We start from the raw sequence: 15,380 nt of genomic DNA, 5'->3' as shown, positions 1-15,380 counted from the left end.
TTTTAGTAAACTAAAATTAAATTATAAATTTTAGAGGGCCTCACAAATGAAAATTATACTGTTATAAATAAATTATTAAAATTTCATAAAAAATTCATTCTCTTAAATCAATAGGTTTAATGTATTTCTTTAAATCGATACCCAATTGAAACCAGCAAACAATGTGAATGTGAAGAAGCAAATAGAGATATAGTTTTAAATAATTATATAAAAATATTTAAGCAGAAATGAAAAATGAAAAAAAAAACAAAAAGAAACGTCGGTATCTCGACCCAATCCAATCCGACCCACATGTATGGATATCCAAGTATTAGAAGATGGGGCAGAAAATGGAAAATAGAAAAAAAAAAAAAAAAAAAAGGGAAAAAAGCAAGAAAGCAAGTAGCGATAGACACATGGTTCATAGACACAGACGTAATAGACGAATAGATAAAAAGCAGAGGACAGGGAGAGCTACTCTCCCTTCATTTGCCAATGCTTCGCTACATTTTGTAACGTTCAAACTTTCATACTTCAAATCCTCTTTCTTCTTTTTCCCCCAATATTATGATTCTCTGCTGAATAAAGCTTCTTCACTTTTCTCTTCTCCTTTTTCTCATTTCTTCTTTCCCTCTGCTGCTGTAACTGCCTTTTTCTTTCTCTACTAAACCAGCTAAAAAGAGAGGCTGCCCGAGAGTGAAGACATGGTCCTTGGAGCTAACGGCGTCGTTTGGATGGGCGGCGAGGAGGAAGAAGAAGATGCGATTTCTTCTTGGACGCGGAACAACAATAACGACGGTAACGCCAATAATGAATTTGAGACTAAAGAGGACGACTTGGCTATGTCTGCTGCTTCTCTTTCCTCCTTCAAATCCATGCTGGATGCTGATTGGTACATTAACCCGGCTATGAACCAGGACCTTCAGATCAGAGACCTTGGTTTTTGCTCCAACCAGGTGGATAACAGTCTCCTTCTTCACCACCAGATTGATTCCTCTGCTTCTTGTTCTCCCTCCCAGGCCTTCACGCTTGACCCTTCCCAGTCTCACCCTTTGTTGCCTCCTAAATCTTGCTTCTCTTCTCTCCTCAATGTTTCCTGCCACAACCCTTTTGATAATGCCTTTGATTTCGCCTCCGAACCGGCTTTTCTCGCTCAGTTTCAGCCGAATCCCACTCCGAATTTGATGGCTTTCCCCCAGACTCAAATGGGTACTCCTGAGTTCAGTTCGAGCTCTGAGTTTCAAGGTACAAGATTGTTCGCAGGAACTGAAAATGCTTCTCCTTTGAGCGGTGGGTTTAGTGCTGGTGGTTTCGATGGGTCAGGGAATGTCCCGTTTGTGAACAGAGCAAAGACTTTGAAGCCCCTTGAAGTTTTCCCTTCAGTTGGTTCTCAACCAACTTTGTTTCAGAAGCGAGCAGCCATGCGGCAGGGCTCTGGCGGGTCTGATAAATTGGGGAATTTGGATGTCTCAGAGCTGAGATTTGGAGGGGAAGCATCAGATGGAAAGAGGAAGAGACATGGGGAATTGGATATTGAGGAAGCCAGCATCGATGTGTCGGGTCTGAATTATGATTCTGATGAGAGGAATGGTGATTGCAAATTGGAGGAGACTGTGAACAATGGTGGTTGCAACTCAAATGCAACCAGTACAGTTACTGGTGGTGGAGACCAGAAAGGGAAGAAAAAAGGGATGCCGGCAAAAAATCTGATGGCGGAGAGACGGAGGAGGAAGAAGCTCAACGATAGGCTTTACATGCTTAGGTCTGTGGTGCCCAAGATTAGCAAGGTATATCATCTTGAAAATCGCAACGAAATAATTATTATAGTGATCTTGCTATTTGGTCATTTGGGTTTATTTAGAATCTTGATATGTGTCATTTGGTCTTTGACTCTTGAATTGAATGCTATGCCTCACCTATTTTATATTGACAGTTTGAGAACATGCATTTACTTATTTTTAGTATTTGCCCCTTTTCTTTTAATATTACTTGTCCGTTGAGTGATTCTGATTGTAATTGTTTCGGGGTGATTTTAGTTTATTAGTTAGACAAATGACATATTTTCTTGGTGTTCTTTTAATTGAAACTGGTATTGATGGCGGCTGCTCATTGTGGTTATCGTGTCATAGATGGATAGGGCTTCAATACTTGGGGACGCCATTGATTATTTGAAGGAGCTTCTGCGAAAGATTAATGATCTCCATACTGAACTTGAATCCACTCCACCTGGCTCTTTGATGCCACCATCTACAAGTATCCACCCATTGACTCCGACCCCACCTACCCTTCCATGTCGTGTGAAGGAAGAACTATGCCCCAGCTCTTTGCCGAGCTCTAAAAGCCAACCCGCAAAGGTTTAACTTTTGGACCTAAAGTTTATGGTTTGCTTTCTTTTCTTTTCTTTTTTTCCTATTATTTGCTTGGTTTGCATAGTTTCTATAAGAAACTGATGTTTTTCAAGTCTTTTGCCTATTAGGCAAAAAATTTGACATGCTCAATAAAATTGAAAATTTCAAGGCTGAAAGGCGCAAAACATGGATGCCAGTTTGTTCTATTCTGAGAGACTTACATGATATCAACAAGACAAATAAGCTAAACATTATTGTACTTTTTCTAATTTGACCATGAACTGGTAGAAATTTAAATTATTTATGTTTAATGTTGATTTTCGAGAGTTAATAGTTTGCCCTGTTAAACCTTTTAACATGTACTTGCACAATCAATAGGGTTTAATGTTCATCCATTTATATAGATCAAACATCTGCTCATCAAACTTGTTAAATTTGTTGATTGACATAATCATGAAAATTAGAAAACTATATGTTGTACTAATATGATAGACTGAGGAAGCTGAAGTTTTAATTTTTGGGCGTCTATTCTTGTTTTTGTTCTTTTTTTTTTTGCCCTCATATTATTATTTAATTGATATTACAACAGAAAGAAGTAATCATTGAACATGCATATCTCGCTCCAAATCCCAGTTGCTAACAAGCATAGTTCATGACTCTGTGCAATCCATAGTCTTAGTCAAACATCTTCTTTGATTTGATTAACGAATAACTGGAGTGAGCTATTTGTTATTTCCCCAAAGTTTCAATGATCTATATGCATTTGGATAGACATATTCCAGAAACTTTCACCAGGTTGTAAATGTGACTCTTTTTCCCTAAATGTTTTGAGCAACAACTCAAGTAGCTCCTATTTTCTAATTTTTGTTTCTGCAATTTCCAGGTGGAGGTTAGGGTAAGGGAAGGAAGGGCTGTCAACATTCACATGTTTTGTGCTCGCAGGCCAGGTCTCTTGCTCTCCACTATGAGAGCTCTAGACAACCTTGGATTGGATATACAACAAGCTGTAATTAGCTGTTTCAATGGGTTTGCACTGGATGTGTTCCGAGCTGAGGTGCTCTTATTCTCTTCTTGTCTTCATCTGCTTCTGTTGATTTCCATTTAAAGATCAACTTTGATACGTGTGTCTATCCAACTGATTATGTATGCTCTCCTCATATGATTGCGACTAACATCTAACAATTTTAATGAATGCGGTTTCTTTCCAAGCCAAGCCAAGCCAATTCCGATGCAAAACCCCAAGCCCTAAATAGAGTTCTTTCTTGTGTTTTTAACTCTTGCAACAACAAAGTAATGGTCCTTTATGGAAGAAACTATGTTTTTTTTCTTTGTATCTTTGTTAGTTTGGCTGTAGTTTAAAATGTTACTGGTTTAGGTAAAAGGCAAGTTCAATTAATGTTATAGACCATGATCCGGAAACTCCTGAGAACTCTCTTCTTATTGTCCTGTTGTGTAGTATTCTGACTACATTTACTATTTTGCACATGGATTGATGTAATTGAATCATGGTTTATAGTGGGACCTATGCTAGACAATGCATTGATACACTTTTTCCCCCTTTTCTGTTGTCACATTTTTAAAACCTTCCACCGGCCCCAAATTAATATTAATGCTTAATGATTGTTGATCGTAGATCATTGAAAGAATTTGAAAATGTGGAAGCTGAAAGCTGTGAAATAAAATCATCTCAACTGTACTTGTGGAAAGCATTACGAAGTTTTGATGTGTTAATTAAGCATGCATGGGGTTGTCATTCATATATTTTGATGGAGAGATTGATTGTTGGTTAATTGGTTTATTTGTTCAACAGCAATGCAGGGAAGAGCAAGAGTTAATGGCTGAGCAAATCAAAGCAGTACTTCTTGATTCAGCTGGTTTCCATGGGATAATGTGACTTGAGTAGCTTGTCTTGGGGTAGTTTATAAACTCAGTTTGCTGCAGCATCCCATTGGTGAAGGACCCATTTCAAGCAGAACATTTGTAGGTGGCGCAAGCAAAGCATCTTTAGCTGATAATGTTAATTACTTAGTGTTTATTTGAGAAGTACAACATTCTGATTTGCAGTTTTTATTTAGTAATTTCAGCTTTTTTAAATAAAAATATCTCCTTATTTTATACCTCTTTTTAGTTCCTTTTCTGTCATATTTGTTGCTGCTGTCCAGGGGATGAACAGTAGGCAAGTAAGCAACGGCTCTTTCCATGGGCTGAATTCTTTTCTTGATATTTTCATGAGCTTTACTAAAACCCCATAGATGCAAATCCTAGCTACATAAGGCTTAACCACATTTCCCTCCTTCAAAAGTTAGTTATTTAGGGTTTAAATTAAAAGCTCCACCTTGTCAACCGCCATGGCTTGCACAATTGATTTCCACCTCCTTGACGAAGGTTTTGGCGGCAAAATGAACAAGTGATGCTGCCCCTGCCGTGATGGCATCCTCTGAAATGATCCACTGTGCCTTTGTTGGATGGCCCCAACAAATCACCTCCGGTTGACCCACCCTACAATGGCGTGATTGCAGGCCGGAACTGGAAGCAGTGTGCGACAGCAAAGCTAGTAAGTGTGAAGAGAAGGTCTAAAACTAAGTTTCAAGAGATAGATTACATTGAAGAAGACCACAAATTAAGCAGAAGAAGCTACTTCAAGCTGTCCCTGATGAAATCATTAACAAGAAATCCAAGTAAAACCAAAACTAATATTAAAAAATGAAAAGCAAATAACTACCTTTTTTGGGTTCTATTTTGTTTTTGTTTTCTTTCTTTTTACTGTGTTGTTTCTTTAGGTTCAAAGAAGTTACAAGCTTTACCAGGAATGAAATCTGATTTATTGATATTCTTTGTTTGCTTATTATGTGTGGATTGGAAGTGGATTACGTACGTGGAATAGGAAAATGACAGTGATATTGGGTTAAGATTTGTGTTTTTCTCATGTTTTCTTATCTTGGATCATTCCAGAATCTGGTTTTCAGCCATGATTTGTGTATCAAATAGTTAGAATATTCTTATTACAGCTAAACGAGTAAATATATTAGTTATCATCACTAATAGAATCTGTCGGAAATAACACATACGACTTTACTTTTCTGCTCCAAATCCAAACTATATCATATCATTAAAGAAGTTATATGTAGTTACACAGCAAGTAAAAGGTCTGTTATATACATCGCATATTTCTATATAAATATATCCAGTCCTGAATCCTGATAGCTGAAAAGGATCCTGGCGATATGGTCACTTGTTTCTAATACACTCCCCTTTGATACTCTCGGCTACAGAATTCTCCGCCCAAATCATCGCACGCCTCAGCACAGAAAACCCTGCATTTACATATGGAAATGAAACAGCTTTCATAACTTAATTTGTATAAAGAAATAGAATACGAGATTTGGGTTATAGTTTGTTGAGAAAGTAATTAATACGTTTTGGCATCATTGTATTCCAGATATTCTCTGTCCATCAACTCTGTTGTGGTCCTCGGGGAGTTGTTTCTGGCCTCCGGTTGTAGCTTTACTTCAGGGTATATGTCTGCCCGGCATGCATCTCCGCCGATTGTCTCACACGCCTCTGCTGGAAACACACTGCATGAATGCATGCCCCACGAGCCAAAATTAGTTAAAAGCTTTCGTGTCAAATGAAACAACACAACTTTCAACTAGAAAAAAAAGACTTACGAGAGCATAGAGCTGTAGTCAACCATGGAAGTGTCGTAGGTGGTGGCGGTTGCTTTGATTGGAAGGCCGCGCCGAGGGGAACCAATGGAGCTGCCAAGCCTTGGGGAGAAGGCTTTGGAGGGTGAGAGATTAGGAATAAGGGGTGGTGCAATGCTGAGAGTTGCTGCTGCTGCTGCTGCTGCTGACTGCATTTTGGAGTATTTTGTTGTATAATGGATTATATCAAATTAAAAAGTGTTGAGTAAGCTTGTGAGAGATGCTAATGAATTTATAGGGAAGGGGTGGATTGGAAATTATAGTATAAAGCAAAGATATTTGCCACTCAATCCAGATAAGGGATCTTTTTTATCCGATACCTCGTTGTGAGTTTATGAGGGGCAAAAAGCTCGATTGTGTTGGAGATATTTATGAAGCTTTTAAGATATTTCCACGAGTCTAATCCATGCAGGATAAAAATATCTGGTTTAGTTTTTGTCATGTTTCGGAAGTTTCACAATGTTTGACACGACGTGACACTAGTGCCGATTGAAGGAAACACTAGTGCTGAACTGCTGATACTAATTAGAGGTTTTATATATGCATTAATCATTGTTTTTTAAGTCGAAAGGTCTGCAATGTTATTGGATCCATGGGGTTGTACCTTAAATCCTTTTTAATCCAAACAACATTTCCTCTTAGAGTCGTGGAAGATATAATTGCATGTTATTATAAAAAAATGTTAGATTATACAGCGGCATTCCAATTGATTAAGACGATAATAATGTCCCTAGATTCCCAGCTGAAACACACAAGTTCAATTTGATTCGAAGTTGGAAAACAAGAAGTGGAGATTGAATCGGTCTATGGACTCTATGGGCGCTTGGTTGTAGCCCGGGACCAACCTCGTTAAGGAGGCCGGTTGTAGTAGACTCAAAGGAGGAGGATAAAGCCGATAAGGGAAAACACTACAAATTCCTTAAGCCCATTGCCCTGATAAGGCCTGTCACCATGAGGATCATAGCTAAATCTTATCCATTTGTTGATGCCTCAAAATCATACATTGACGTTTGACTATTAAATCTCGTAATTTTTATACATAAATAAAACATTAGACACTGTTTTGACATCACAGAGTAAGTGTAATTTCTCTGTGTAGTTGACAGAGTATAATTACTTTATAATTTTCTATAACATATTTGGTAGTACAAATTGTGATCACATAGTTACATAATTTATATTGTTAAAATGTTAGTACAATAAAATTTCTAAATAAGTAACAAAAATTCAAAATAAAATTAGATCATCACATGTAATATGTTAGTACAAGAAAGTAGTCGATAATACGACTAATAAAAAATAACACGAAAGATAAACATTATATGCAATTTTATCTAAGTGTTCTATCATTCCATTGTTGGGCTATTACCTCTTTAGCATTTAACATATACTCCTTGTAATCATATGTTGGGTTTTAACGGAGTTATTTATCATCGAATCTAAATCTATATCATTAATATTATCAAATTTTCATTCTTTCATATATTTTTCAAAGCATGGATCATTCCAATTCCTCCTACAATGAAGTTATAAAATATGCAACATGCTAGTATGATCTAAACTTATTTTTATCTTTGCATGAGATATGATTTTAGTATTATGGAAAAAAATTAAAACAACAAATATTCTCTCAATCACATTTTGAATTTTTGAATGTTTCAAATTAAAGAATTCACAACCTATATTTAGTGCTTGTATTTGACTCAATTCTCTCAAAGCAATTGTACCCTTCGATATAGTCGAGAAAAAACCTCTTGTTTTTGTATTTGCATAATTAGTATTTACCACAAGATATTTGGGTTCATGACGTAAACAAACTATAATTTTGATTATATATAATTTAGACAAAGACTTATGTTATATCATAACTATTTTCATAATATGTAAATTAGATAAAAATAATATAATAAAATTTATAATATATATAATGTTTATAAAAAAGATATTGTGACTTCCAAAGACATAATGATCAAAGTTTGTTATGATTGTTATTGGGACTTCCGAAGAGATCAAAATATATTTATCAAAATTCTTCGTTACTCGTGAGTTTCAGAAGAATGATGACATAAACGTTTATCAAATTCATTCAAGTGATCATTTGGAAAGTCAGTATTCAATGTTGAAATACGTAAAATATAAGATATTATGCGATGTTATCATGAATGAAGTAACTACACGTGTTATATATGTTTGTACTTTTTTCCTTCACTACAAAATTTTCCCATATGTTTTATCTTAGCAAAGTTTTAAGGAGGCACATTATCAATTAACGAACATCCAATAGCAAATGTTATAAATATTTTATTATTATAAAGTAGATGCCCATTATAATAAGAAGTTTAATATGTTTTAGGATTCCAATGTTCATTTACAATCTCGGAAAAGTTATATTATTACGTTTGGTTCACTAAATTCTTTTCCAAGAATGTAATAATAATTTATGAATTTATTTTATTAATTAAAATATAATATTCATGTATTTAATTTTATAATAAATTTTACTATTAACAAATATTTGGATTAAATATTTAATGAAATTTAATTGATTGTTTTTATTTTTTTTAATTTATAGTTTTAAGGGTAAACTACAAAAATAGTCACTTTTGTTTGCCTCAGGTTACATTTTAGTTACTTATGTTTAAAATGTTACGTCTTAGTCACTTATGTTATTATTTTGTTACGAAGTGGTCACTCTTCCGTTAAGTTCCGTTATCTCCCAACGGTAATCCTACGTGGCAGTCTAACTAGATTTTAAGTGCCAAATTGGATTTCCTAATGGGATGAGAATAGATTTTTAATTAAATAAATTTAATTAATTAAAAATTTCAAACCCTAAATCTTAATTAAAAAACCGTTCATCTCCTTTTTTTTTAGTTTTCTTTTTCAGATGACTAAGAAAGTTATTTTTTAGCCATGGTTAGATACACACAACTGACCATGCATTATTATTTAGTTTCTAACATATTACATGTTATGCAGTACTCTTAACTTACAGCCATGGAATTTGCTCTGAATAAGATTGATAAACACTGGGACAATAACAGAAGCCTTAATCAGCATATGAATGACCTGAAAAGGAAAGTAATGGAATTGAATGGTGTGAAGGAAGATATAAATTCTAGAATGAAAGCAGAGCAGCAGCCAAGAAAGAAACTCAAGAGGGAGGTCCAGATATGGTTAGAAAACGTTGAAAGAATCAATGGCGAAGTTCAAAACCTTAATGAACGAATTGGTGAAAGCATTACTCTTACACGTGGATTTCATGCAGACGATGTGTTAAAGAGGACAAGAGAAGTTGAGGAACTTATTCAGCAAGGCAAATTTCAAGAAGATTTGGTAGTTGACAATCCTCAATGGATTGGATAGGTTTTGTCGACAACAAGATTATCAGGTGAAGGTAGAAAGGTCTGTATGGAAGAGATTTGGAAGTGCTTGATGGATGATGAGGTTGGAAAGATTGGAGTTTGGGGGATGGGTGGTGTGGGGAAAACAAGCATCATGAAACTTATAAACAATCAACGCTTACAAGAGAGGGAGAAGTTCGATATTGTGATTTGGATCACTGCATCCAAGGAGATGAGTATTGCTAAGCTACAGATGGCCATTGCAAGTCAAATTAAAGTAACTTTTTGTGGTGACAATGTGAAACAAGAAGGGCACGGATGCTGTTTGAAACATTGTCTCGGAAGAGTAGATTTGTGGTGATATTGGATGATATATGGGAAGCGGTTTCCCTTGAGAAGCTAGGAATTCCTGAGCCATCTACTGGGATTAAATTAGTGTTGAAAACTAAAAAAAGAAAACTAAAAAAATGGGGGAGATGAACGGTTTTTTAACTAAGATTTAGGGTTTAAAAATTTTAATTAATTAAATTTATTTAAATAAAAATCTATTCTCATCTCATTAGGAAATCTAAGTTGGCACTAGAAATCTAGTTGGACTGCCACGTAGGATTACCGTTAGGGAGATAACAGAACTTAACGGAATAGTGACCACTTTGTAACAAAATAATAACATAAGTGGCTAAAACGTAACAATTCAAACATAAGTGACTAAAATGTAATCTGAGGCAAACAAAAGTGACTATTTTTGTAGTTTACCCTAATTTTAATTGAAATTAAAATTATTTCAAAATTGTCTTACATATATTCTTTAAATATAATAATACATATATAAAATTAAGTATATATAAAAATTTGATTATTTATTTGATAATAATATAAACATTTTAATCACAATAATTAATATGGTAATTATTTGGATAAATAATTGAAGTTATGAAATTAAAAAACATTCCAAATTAAAATAAAGTATTCAATTTCAAAATTAAGTATAATAGTTGAAATTTCCATTAACACAAATTATTACTTTAAATATTTTTAAAATTTATATAAGAAATCCTCTATATATAAAAATAAAAATAAAAATAAAGATATTTAGATATATTAGTTTTTCCCCAGCTAAAAATATATTAAATACTAACTATTCAATTAAAAAGCGAGAGAGTAAAACCCACATACAGAGTTTTTTTATTTTTATTATTTTACAGATTAAACAAATCATATCTCTACTTTTCCTCTCGATTTCCCGAGCTAATTGGAAGAGTCTTGAAGGTAAAAACCGAAGAAACAAAGCGCTCTCTCTCTTTGTGAATCCAATCAAATCTAAGATGTTGAGAGTGGCAACGAGGCGGCTCACTTCTTGTTCGTCTGCGTGGAGGTCGCACCAGGCCACCTCCGCTATCGCCTCTCGTCCTTTCATCGACGGCTCCGATTCTTCTGATTGTCTCAGATCCAATTTCTCCTCCTCCTCATTTTCCTTCTCTTTCGCTTCTCAATTCCTTCTTCCCACCAGAGGTTAGGGTTTCCTTTTGCTTTTCAAATTTTCTCCGCTTTGTTTCACTTTTTCGTCCTAATATGGCGGTCATATCAAATACTATTATTGGTTAGGTTTTCGCTGTGACACCGTTTTCATATTCAAATTCTAATTGATAATACATGCTTTACTTTGCATCATTTTGAAAATTTTTATTTCTTACTTTTGTTCGTTTTATTGATTTGGATGTGTGAATTAATCGAAGTTGCTTACCACTCTTATGGAATTTAGGAAATCGCTCCAATTATTTAAAATATAGTACAATTGGATCAAAATATGGTCTTAAAGGTTATAGATTTAGCTAATTTAGGCACCCATTTTTTAAGGTGAAAAAAGAATTTGATGTTTGGGGCAAGGCATCTCTCTATGACCCCCCCCCAAAAAAAAAAAAAAAGAAAAAGAAGAAGGATTGAAAGGTGTCTTTGTTGGTCTAATTTGGTAGCTATGGTTTTTTCGCTTCTGTCTACAGCATATTGCCTTTGATCAACAGAGGATTCATCAGTTGTAGTGTTTCTTTAGTAAGTTATGTGAGAGAGACCTGTGTTAGAGCATCTTTCAAATGTACAAGATTAGGGTTAATGCTTGATATTATCTGTTGGTCCTTATTTAGTGGCTCGCTATTCCTATTTTGTTTGGAAACATAAATACTGTCTGAAACTGGTTATGATCCTGTATTATGAATGAGAATTGAGAAGTGAAACCTACTGGTTATGAAGCCTTTTTATTTTTTCCTTTTGAGCACCAGTATTTACAAAGCCATGTGCAATGGAGGCTTGACTCTTGGATTTCTTTACCCAAATGGTGCTTGTTGCCTGTACCTTTCCAATTCCATGGCATGAAATGATATTTTCCATTCAATATTCCTCCTTTCCTGAAATTCAAATACTAAAATGCTGAAAAAAGTTGTTTTTCTATTTTGTGCTTATTAACTAAAGATATGCTTGTAATGTTTGCTTCAGGTTTTGCTTCTGAGTCACTCACCCCAAAAAGTGACCACAGTGTGATTCCTGATGTTCCAGCAACAGTGGCTGCTATTAAGAACCCCAGTTCTAAAATAGTTTATGATGAATACAACCATGAACGTTTTCCTCCTGGTGACCCCAGCAAGCGGGCATTTGCCTATTTTGTCCTGACAGGTGGTAGGTTTGTTTACGCATCTGTTATCCGTCTGCTCATCCTCAAGCTTGTCCTGAGCATGTCAGCCAGTAAGGATGTTCTTGCACTGGCTTCTCTCGAGGTTGATCTCTCCAGCATTGAACCTGGCAGCACTGTAACTGTTAAGTGGCGTGGAAAGCCAGTCTTCATCAGGCGCCGAACTGATGAGGATATCAAGTTAGCAAACAGTGTTGATCTAGGGTCTCTTCGTGATCCACAGGAGGATGCAGCAAGGGTTAAGAATCCAGAGTGGTTAATTGTTGTTGGGGTTTGCACACATCTGGGTTGCATTCCCTTGCCAAATGCTGGTGATTATGGTGGATGGTTTTGCCCTTGCCATGGTTCCCATTATGATGTCTCTGGCAGGATTCGCAAGGGTCCAGCACCATACAACCTGGAAGTACCCACTTACACCTTCTTGGATGAGAGCAAACTGCTTATCGGTTAAGAATTGGTAGCGTTCCTTTGGGTTCTCATAAGTTTTATAATTTTATTAGATAATGCCGAAGGTTTGTTACAGAATTTTGCTTTTCCTTGCCTTGGACTTTGAGGGCATTGTTAGTGTTGTTTTTGTAACTGGAATAATTGCAACTGCAGCCAGTTGATATTTCTCTAAACTCTGAATAATTTTCCCGGATTTTGAGGAGAACCAAATATAATTGTTCTTTAGACTTGGCTATTCGCTATACGTGGATGCTGTGTGTGTGTTTTAAATTATTTTGATTTCTTATTGCTACATAATGATGCTTCACTGTGTTCTTGAATATTTCCATGAAGCCCTATCAAATGCATTTAACAGGCAAAAAACAATCATCATCATTTATGGAAGAGAATAAATCAGTTAGGGACACCACATTTGCAGTATACAACACAATTCAACCTTTTAATTTATAGATAGATTGTAACAAAATTTGCAGGTGAAGTAACACAGATGACAGTCTACTCCCAGAAGCCTAAATTTATGGCTAAAGCATACATATAGGCAGGTGGAGTGCATCTCAATGAACTGTCAAAATCTGCAATATCACATATCTTGTCATCTCTCGAATAGGCCCTTTACATAAACCATGCCTTTTTCACTGAGCTTGAGTTCTTTTCTCATTTGATCTACTTGCTGGTCATCCCCTTGAACAACAATCTCATTCACAGTCCCATCATCAGTAACCAGCATTTTAACTTTGATCTGCTCCTTTCTCGATGCCCGCTTCCAGTAATAAGCTCCTCTGCAAATATATGTATTTTCCATCCAAGATAATAAGATAGCATTAGCTTCAATGTACAATTCCAGAAAAAAAAAAATAGTAGTAAGGAAAATGGTTTATCTTCATAGAGCTTGCGTGCTTACGCCAATGGACTTAGAACAGTGATCCAGAACCAGTTATTTCCAACATCTGGAAAAGTTATGGTGAGCACAAGGGCAACGCTTGCAAGGCTGATGCAGGTGCAGAATGTCAACAGTGCTGCTTGTCCTCGGCTGGGAACCATCATCCCCTCGAACCTTGAAAATAACAGAAGAGTCAATGGCACATCTTCATTTTAAGTTCATAAAAATTTGTCTTTCTGTAATCCTTAAAAGATAATTAAAAAGAGGATGAATGGGGGTGGTGTTTAACTGATAAAGCTTACGTGATAGTCTCTCCCCTATCGGTGACCACAAAATTGTTGCGAGTGAAGAAAGATAAAATCTCTGCAGCAACTTGATTTGGTGCCTTCTTCTCAGCTCCTTCCCCTATGAATGTCTTCTGCACTATCTGCAAACCAGTTTGCAGCCAAGTAGTGCTTAGCACAAACTTTTTGGACATAGTTTGGCATTCAATTAAATACAAAAAGGAAAGAAACAAGTTATAACTACTTGAAGATACCTTGGATTTAACTGAGCGTTTAATGAGGGACCAAAGGCCAGGAACAGAGATGACAAAGAGACCAAGAGAAGTGTAGTAGCTAGACAATGAATAGCCAGCAGCCTCTGCAAGAAAAAACATGGAATCTGGGTTTTGTTGGTAATGTTGGAGATGGTCCATAAGAGCAGAAGAAGACACAATGGTTTGCTGCAAGGACAGCCGACGAAGATGATGTCTTTGGGATCTGGAAGGGGTTGAGACCCGACCTAGCCATGGCTGGTGTAGGTGGTAGGTGTGTGTGCTGGTGAACTTGGAAGGGAGGGTGAAGGAGTAGATAGCGTGTGGATGTGGGGATAGGATCTTTGTTGCCATTATCCTCCCAAAAGCACAAGAGGTATTATCTCAGCCACTTGAGCTGCCTGGGTTTAAGCAGTGTATTTTGCCCCAGCCTTGGTGCTGCAGTGGTCAGCCACTTGGATGGCCCAGGTTTCACCATCTGTTCTTGCACCAACCACATCGATCTTACAAGTCAATTTTTTTTAAAGTTAAACCTAGCATATCCTTAATTTTTATTATTATGCCTTAAAATTTTTCCTTTATTTTCATTATATCTATTTATTCTCTTCATAATTTATTTATTTATTTTTATTTGTGATTAAAAATAATTTAGTAAAAATTGTCGTTATGTCTGATTTCCATATTCTCTCAACCAAATAAAAGAAAATTATATTTTAACTAAGCGAACCAAATAAAAAATTAACATACAAATAAGTAATCTAAATAACGTCAATCCTAATAATACAGAGGTAATAAGACATTTTTCGATCCAAACGTTAGTATAGAAATATTATATCATATTATAGCACCTATTAAAATTATTATTTATATTAATTTTAAAAATAGCTTTATTTATTAATAAATTAAGTGTGCATATTTGAAAAAAAGAAAAGAAAGTAGGATGATACTATATGAATGAAATAAATATCAAGAATTGAAAAGTGAGGGATGAAATTGAAAAAAGGGGAAAAGGTGTAGGTTAGGCAATGTGAAAGATAAGGGAAGAGTAATATACGATTAAAGAAAATATACAACGTTTACTTTGAGAACTAAAAGTCCACGCGATCCAATGACCTTTATGCTATTTACCGTCAACCCCCCTCCCCTCCTTACTAGGCTAATAGCCGAGCCGATCTTTTTTACTTCAACAAAAAATCAAATCAATTTTTATTTCTTTTCTTAGGATGCCAAACTTCTTTTTTTCTACCACAAAATAATTCAACCATTACACTTTTTTATAATTATAAAGAATTAGCAATATTCTGATTGGTTGATAGAGCGTAATTATATAATTATATAATTGATATTTTAAATGTTATAAAAATATCAGTATGATAAAAATAATTTTTAAATAATTAACAAAATAAAAGTCAAATCACCATATGTATTACTAATAAAAATAACAAAAAATAAACATCATA

At 35.2% G+C, this 15,380-nt stretch overlaps 5 protein-coding genes across 5 annotated transcripts; 3 read left to right on the top strand and 2 right to left on the bottom strand.

Annotated features, from left to right (window-relative positions):
- Nucleotides 1-398: 398 nt before the first annotated feature.
- LOC105802401 (transcription factor ICE1) lies at nt 399-4,442 on the top strand. The gene is made up of 4 exons (XM_012634010.2): nt 399-1,766; nt 2,109-2,333; nt 3,211-3,381; nt 4,138-4,442. The coding sequence occupies exons 1-4, from the start codon at nt 684-686 to the stop codon at nt 4,219-4,221; spliced, it is 1,563 nt and encodes a 520-aa protein (XP_012489464.1). The 5' UTR covers nt 399-683; the 3' UTR covers nt 4,222-4,442.
- A 956-nt stretch (nt 4,443-5,398) lies between these two features.
- Nucleotides 5,399-6,255, bottom strand: LOC105802404 (light-regulated protein 1, chloroplastic). The gene is made up of 3 exons (XM_012634012.2): nt 5,996-6,255; nt 5,744-5,902; nt 5,399-5,641 (listed from the first exon to the last, which is right to left on the bottom strand). Exons 1-3 carry the CDS (start codon nt 6,184-6,186, stop codon nt 5,566-5,568), a joined length of 426 nt encoding a protein of 141 aa, XP_012489466.1. The 5' UTR covers nt 6,187-6,255; the 3' UTR covers nt 5,399-5,565.
- A 2,773-nt stretch (nt 6,256-9,028) lies between these two features.
- Nucleotides 9,029-9,736, top strand: LOC128034842 (disease resistance protein RFL1-like). Its single transcript, XM_052623709.1, has 2 exons — nt 9,029-9,367; nt 9,398-9,736. Exons 1-2 carry the CDS (start codon nt 9,029-9,031, stop codon nt 9,734-9,736), a joined length of 678 nt encoding a protein of 225 aa, XP_052479669.1.
- Nucleotides 9,737-10,568: 832 nt separating this feature from the next.
- Nucleotides 10,569-12,747, top strand: LOC105802406 (cytochrome b-c1 complex subunit Rieske-4, mitochondrial). Its single transcript, XM_012634013.2, has 2 exons — nt 10,569-10,887; nt 11,866-12,747. The coding sequence occupies exons 1-2, from the start codon at nt 10,701-10,703 to the stop codon at nt 12,507-12,509; spliced, it is 831 nt and encodes a 276-aa protein (XP_012489467.1). The 5' UTR covers nt 10,569-10,700; the 3' UTR covers nt 12,510-12,747.
- A 169-nt stretch (nt 12,748-12,916) lies between these two features.
- LOC105802407 (protein COFACTOR ASSEMBLY OF COMPLEX C SUBUNIT B CCB1, chloroplastic) lies at nt 12,917-14,315 on the bottom strand. The gene is made up of 4 exons (XM_012634014.2): nt 13,924-14,315; nt 13,688-13,812; nt 13,407-13,559; nt 12,917-13,284 (listed from the first exon to the last, which is right to left on the bottom strand). The coding sequence occupies exons 1-4, from the start codon at nt 14,272-14,274 to the stop codon at nt 13,098-13,100; spliced, it is 816 nt and encodes a 271-aa protein (XP_012489468.1). The 5' UTR covers nt 14,275-14,315; the 3' UTR covers nt 12,917-13,097.
- Between the last annotated feature and the right edge of the window lie 1,065 nt (nt 14,316-15,380).

Source organism: Gossypium raimondii, chromosome 11 (genome assembly GCF_025698545.1).
Source record: "Gossypium raimondii isolate GPD5lz chromosome 11, ASM2569854v1, whole genome shotgun sequence".
Taxonomy (NCBI): Eukaryota; Viridiplantae; Streptophyta; class Magnoliopsida; order Malvales; family Malvaceae; genus Gossypium; species Gossypium raimondii.
This window is presented reverse-complemented; position numbering and strand designations above follow the sequence as displayed.

What these genes read in the sequence shown, in the direction of transcription:
- LOC105802401 (XM_012634010.2), top strand. Translation starts at nt 684, where the DNA reads ATGGTCCTTGGAGCTAACGGCGTCGTTTGGATGGGCGGCGAGGAGGAA. An exon ending in TGGTGCCCAAGATTAGCAAG is followed by an intron (nt 1,767 to 2,108) that starts GTATATCATCTT and finishes ATCGTGTCATAG; the next exon opens with ATGGATAGGGCTTCAATACT. An exon ending in TGGATGTGTTCCGAGCTGAG is followed by an intron (nt 3,382 to 4,137) that starts GTGCTCTTATTC and finishes TTTGTTCAACAG; the next exon opens with CAATGCAGGGAAGAGCAAGA.
- LOC105802404 (XM_012634012.2), bottom strand. Translation starts at nt 6,186, where the DNA reads ATGCAGTCAGCAGCAGCAGCAGCAGCAGCAACTCTCAGCATTGCACCA. An exon ending in GACTACAGCTCTATGCTCTC is followed by an intron (nt 5,903 to 5,995) that starts GTAAGTCTTTTT and finishes GCATTCATGCAG; the next exon opens with TGTGTTTCCAGCAGAGGCGT. An exon ending in GAATACAATGATGCCAAAAC is followed by an intron (nt 5,642 to 5,743) that starts GTATTAATTACT and finishes ATGTAAATGCAG; the next exon opens with GGTTTTCTGTGCTGAGGCGT.
- LOC128034842 (XM_052623709.1), top strand. Translation starts at nt 9,029, where the DNA reads ATGGAATTTGCTCTGAATAAGATTGATAAACACTGGGACAATAACAGA. An exon ending in GCAAATTTCAAGAAGATTTG is followed by an intron (nt 9,368 to 9,397) that starts GTAGTTGACAAT and finishes TGGATTGGATAG; the next exon opens with GTTTTGTCGACAACAAGATT.
- LOC105802406 (XM_012634013.2), top strand. Translation starts at nt 10,701, where the DNA reads ATGTTGAGAGTGGCAACGAGGCGGCTCACTTCTTGTTCGTCTGCGTGG. An exon ending in ATTCCTTCTTCCCACCAGAG is followed by an intron (nt 10,888 to 11,865) that starts GTTAGGGTTTCC and finishes TGTTTGCTTCAG; the next exon opens with GTTTTGCTTCTGAGTCACTC.
- LOC105802407 (XM_012634014.2), bottom strand. Translation starts at nt 14,274, where the DNA reads ATGGCAACAAAGATCCTATCCCCACATCCACACGCTATCTACTCCTTC. An exon ending in AACGCTCAGTTAAATCCAAG is followed by an intron (nt 13,813 to 13,923) that starts GTATCTTCAAGT and finishes ACTGGTTTGCAG; the next exon opens with ATAGTGCAGAAGACATTCAT. An exon ending in GATAGGGGAGAGACTATCAC is followed by an intron (nt 13,560 to 13,687) that starts GTAAGCTTTATC and finishes GTTATTTTCAAG; the next exon opens with GTTCGAGGGGATGATGGTTC.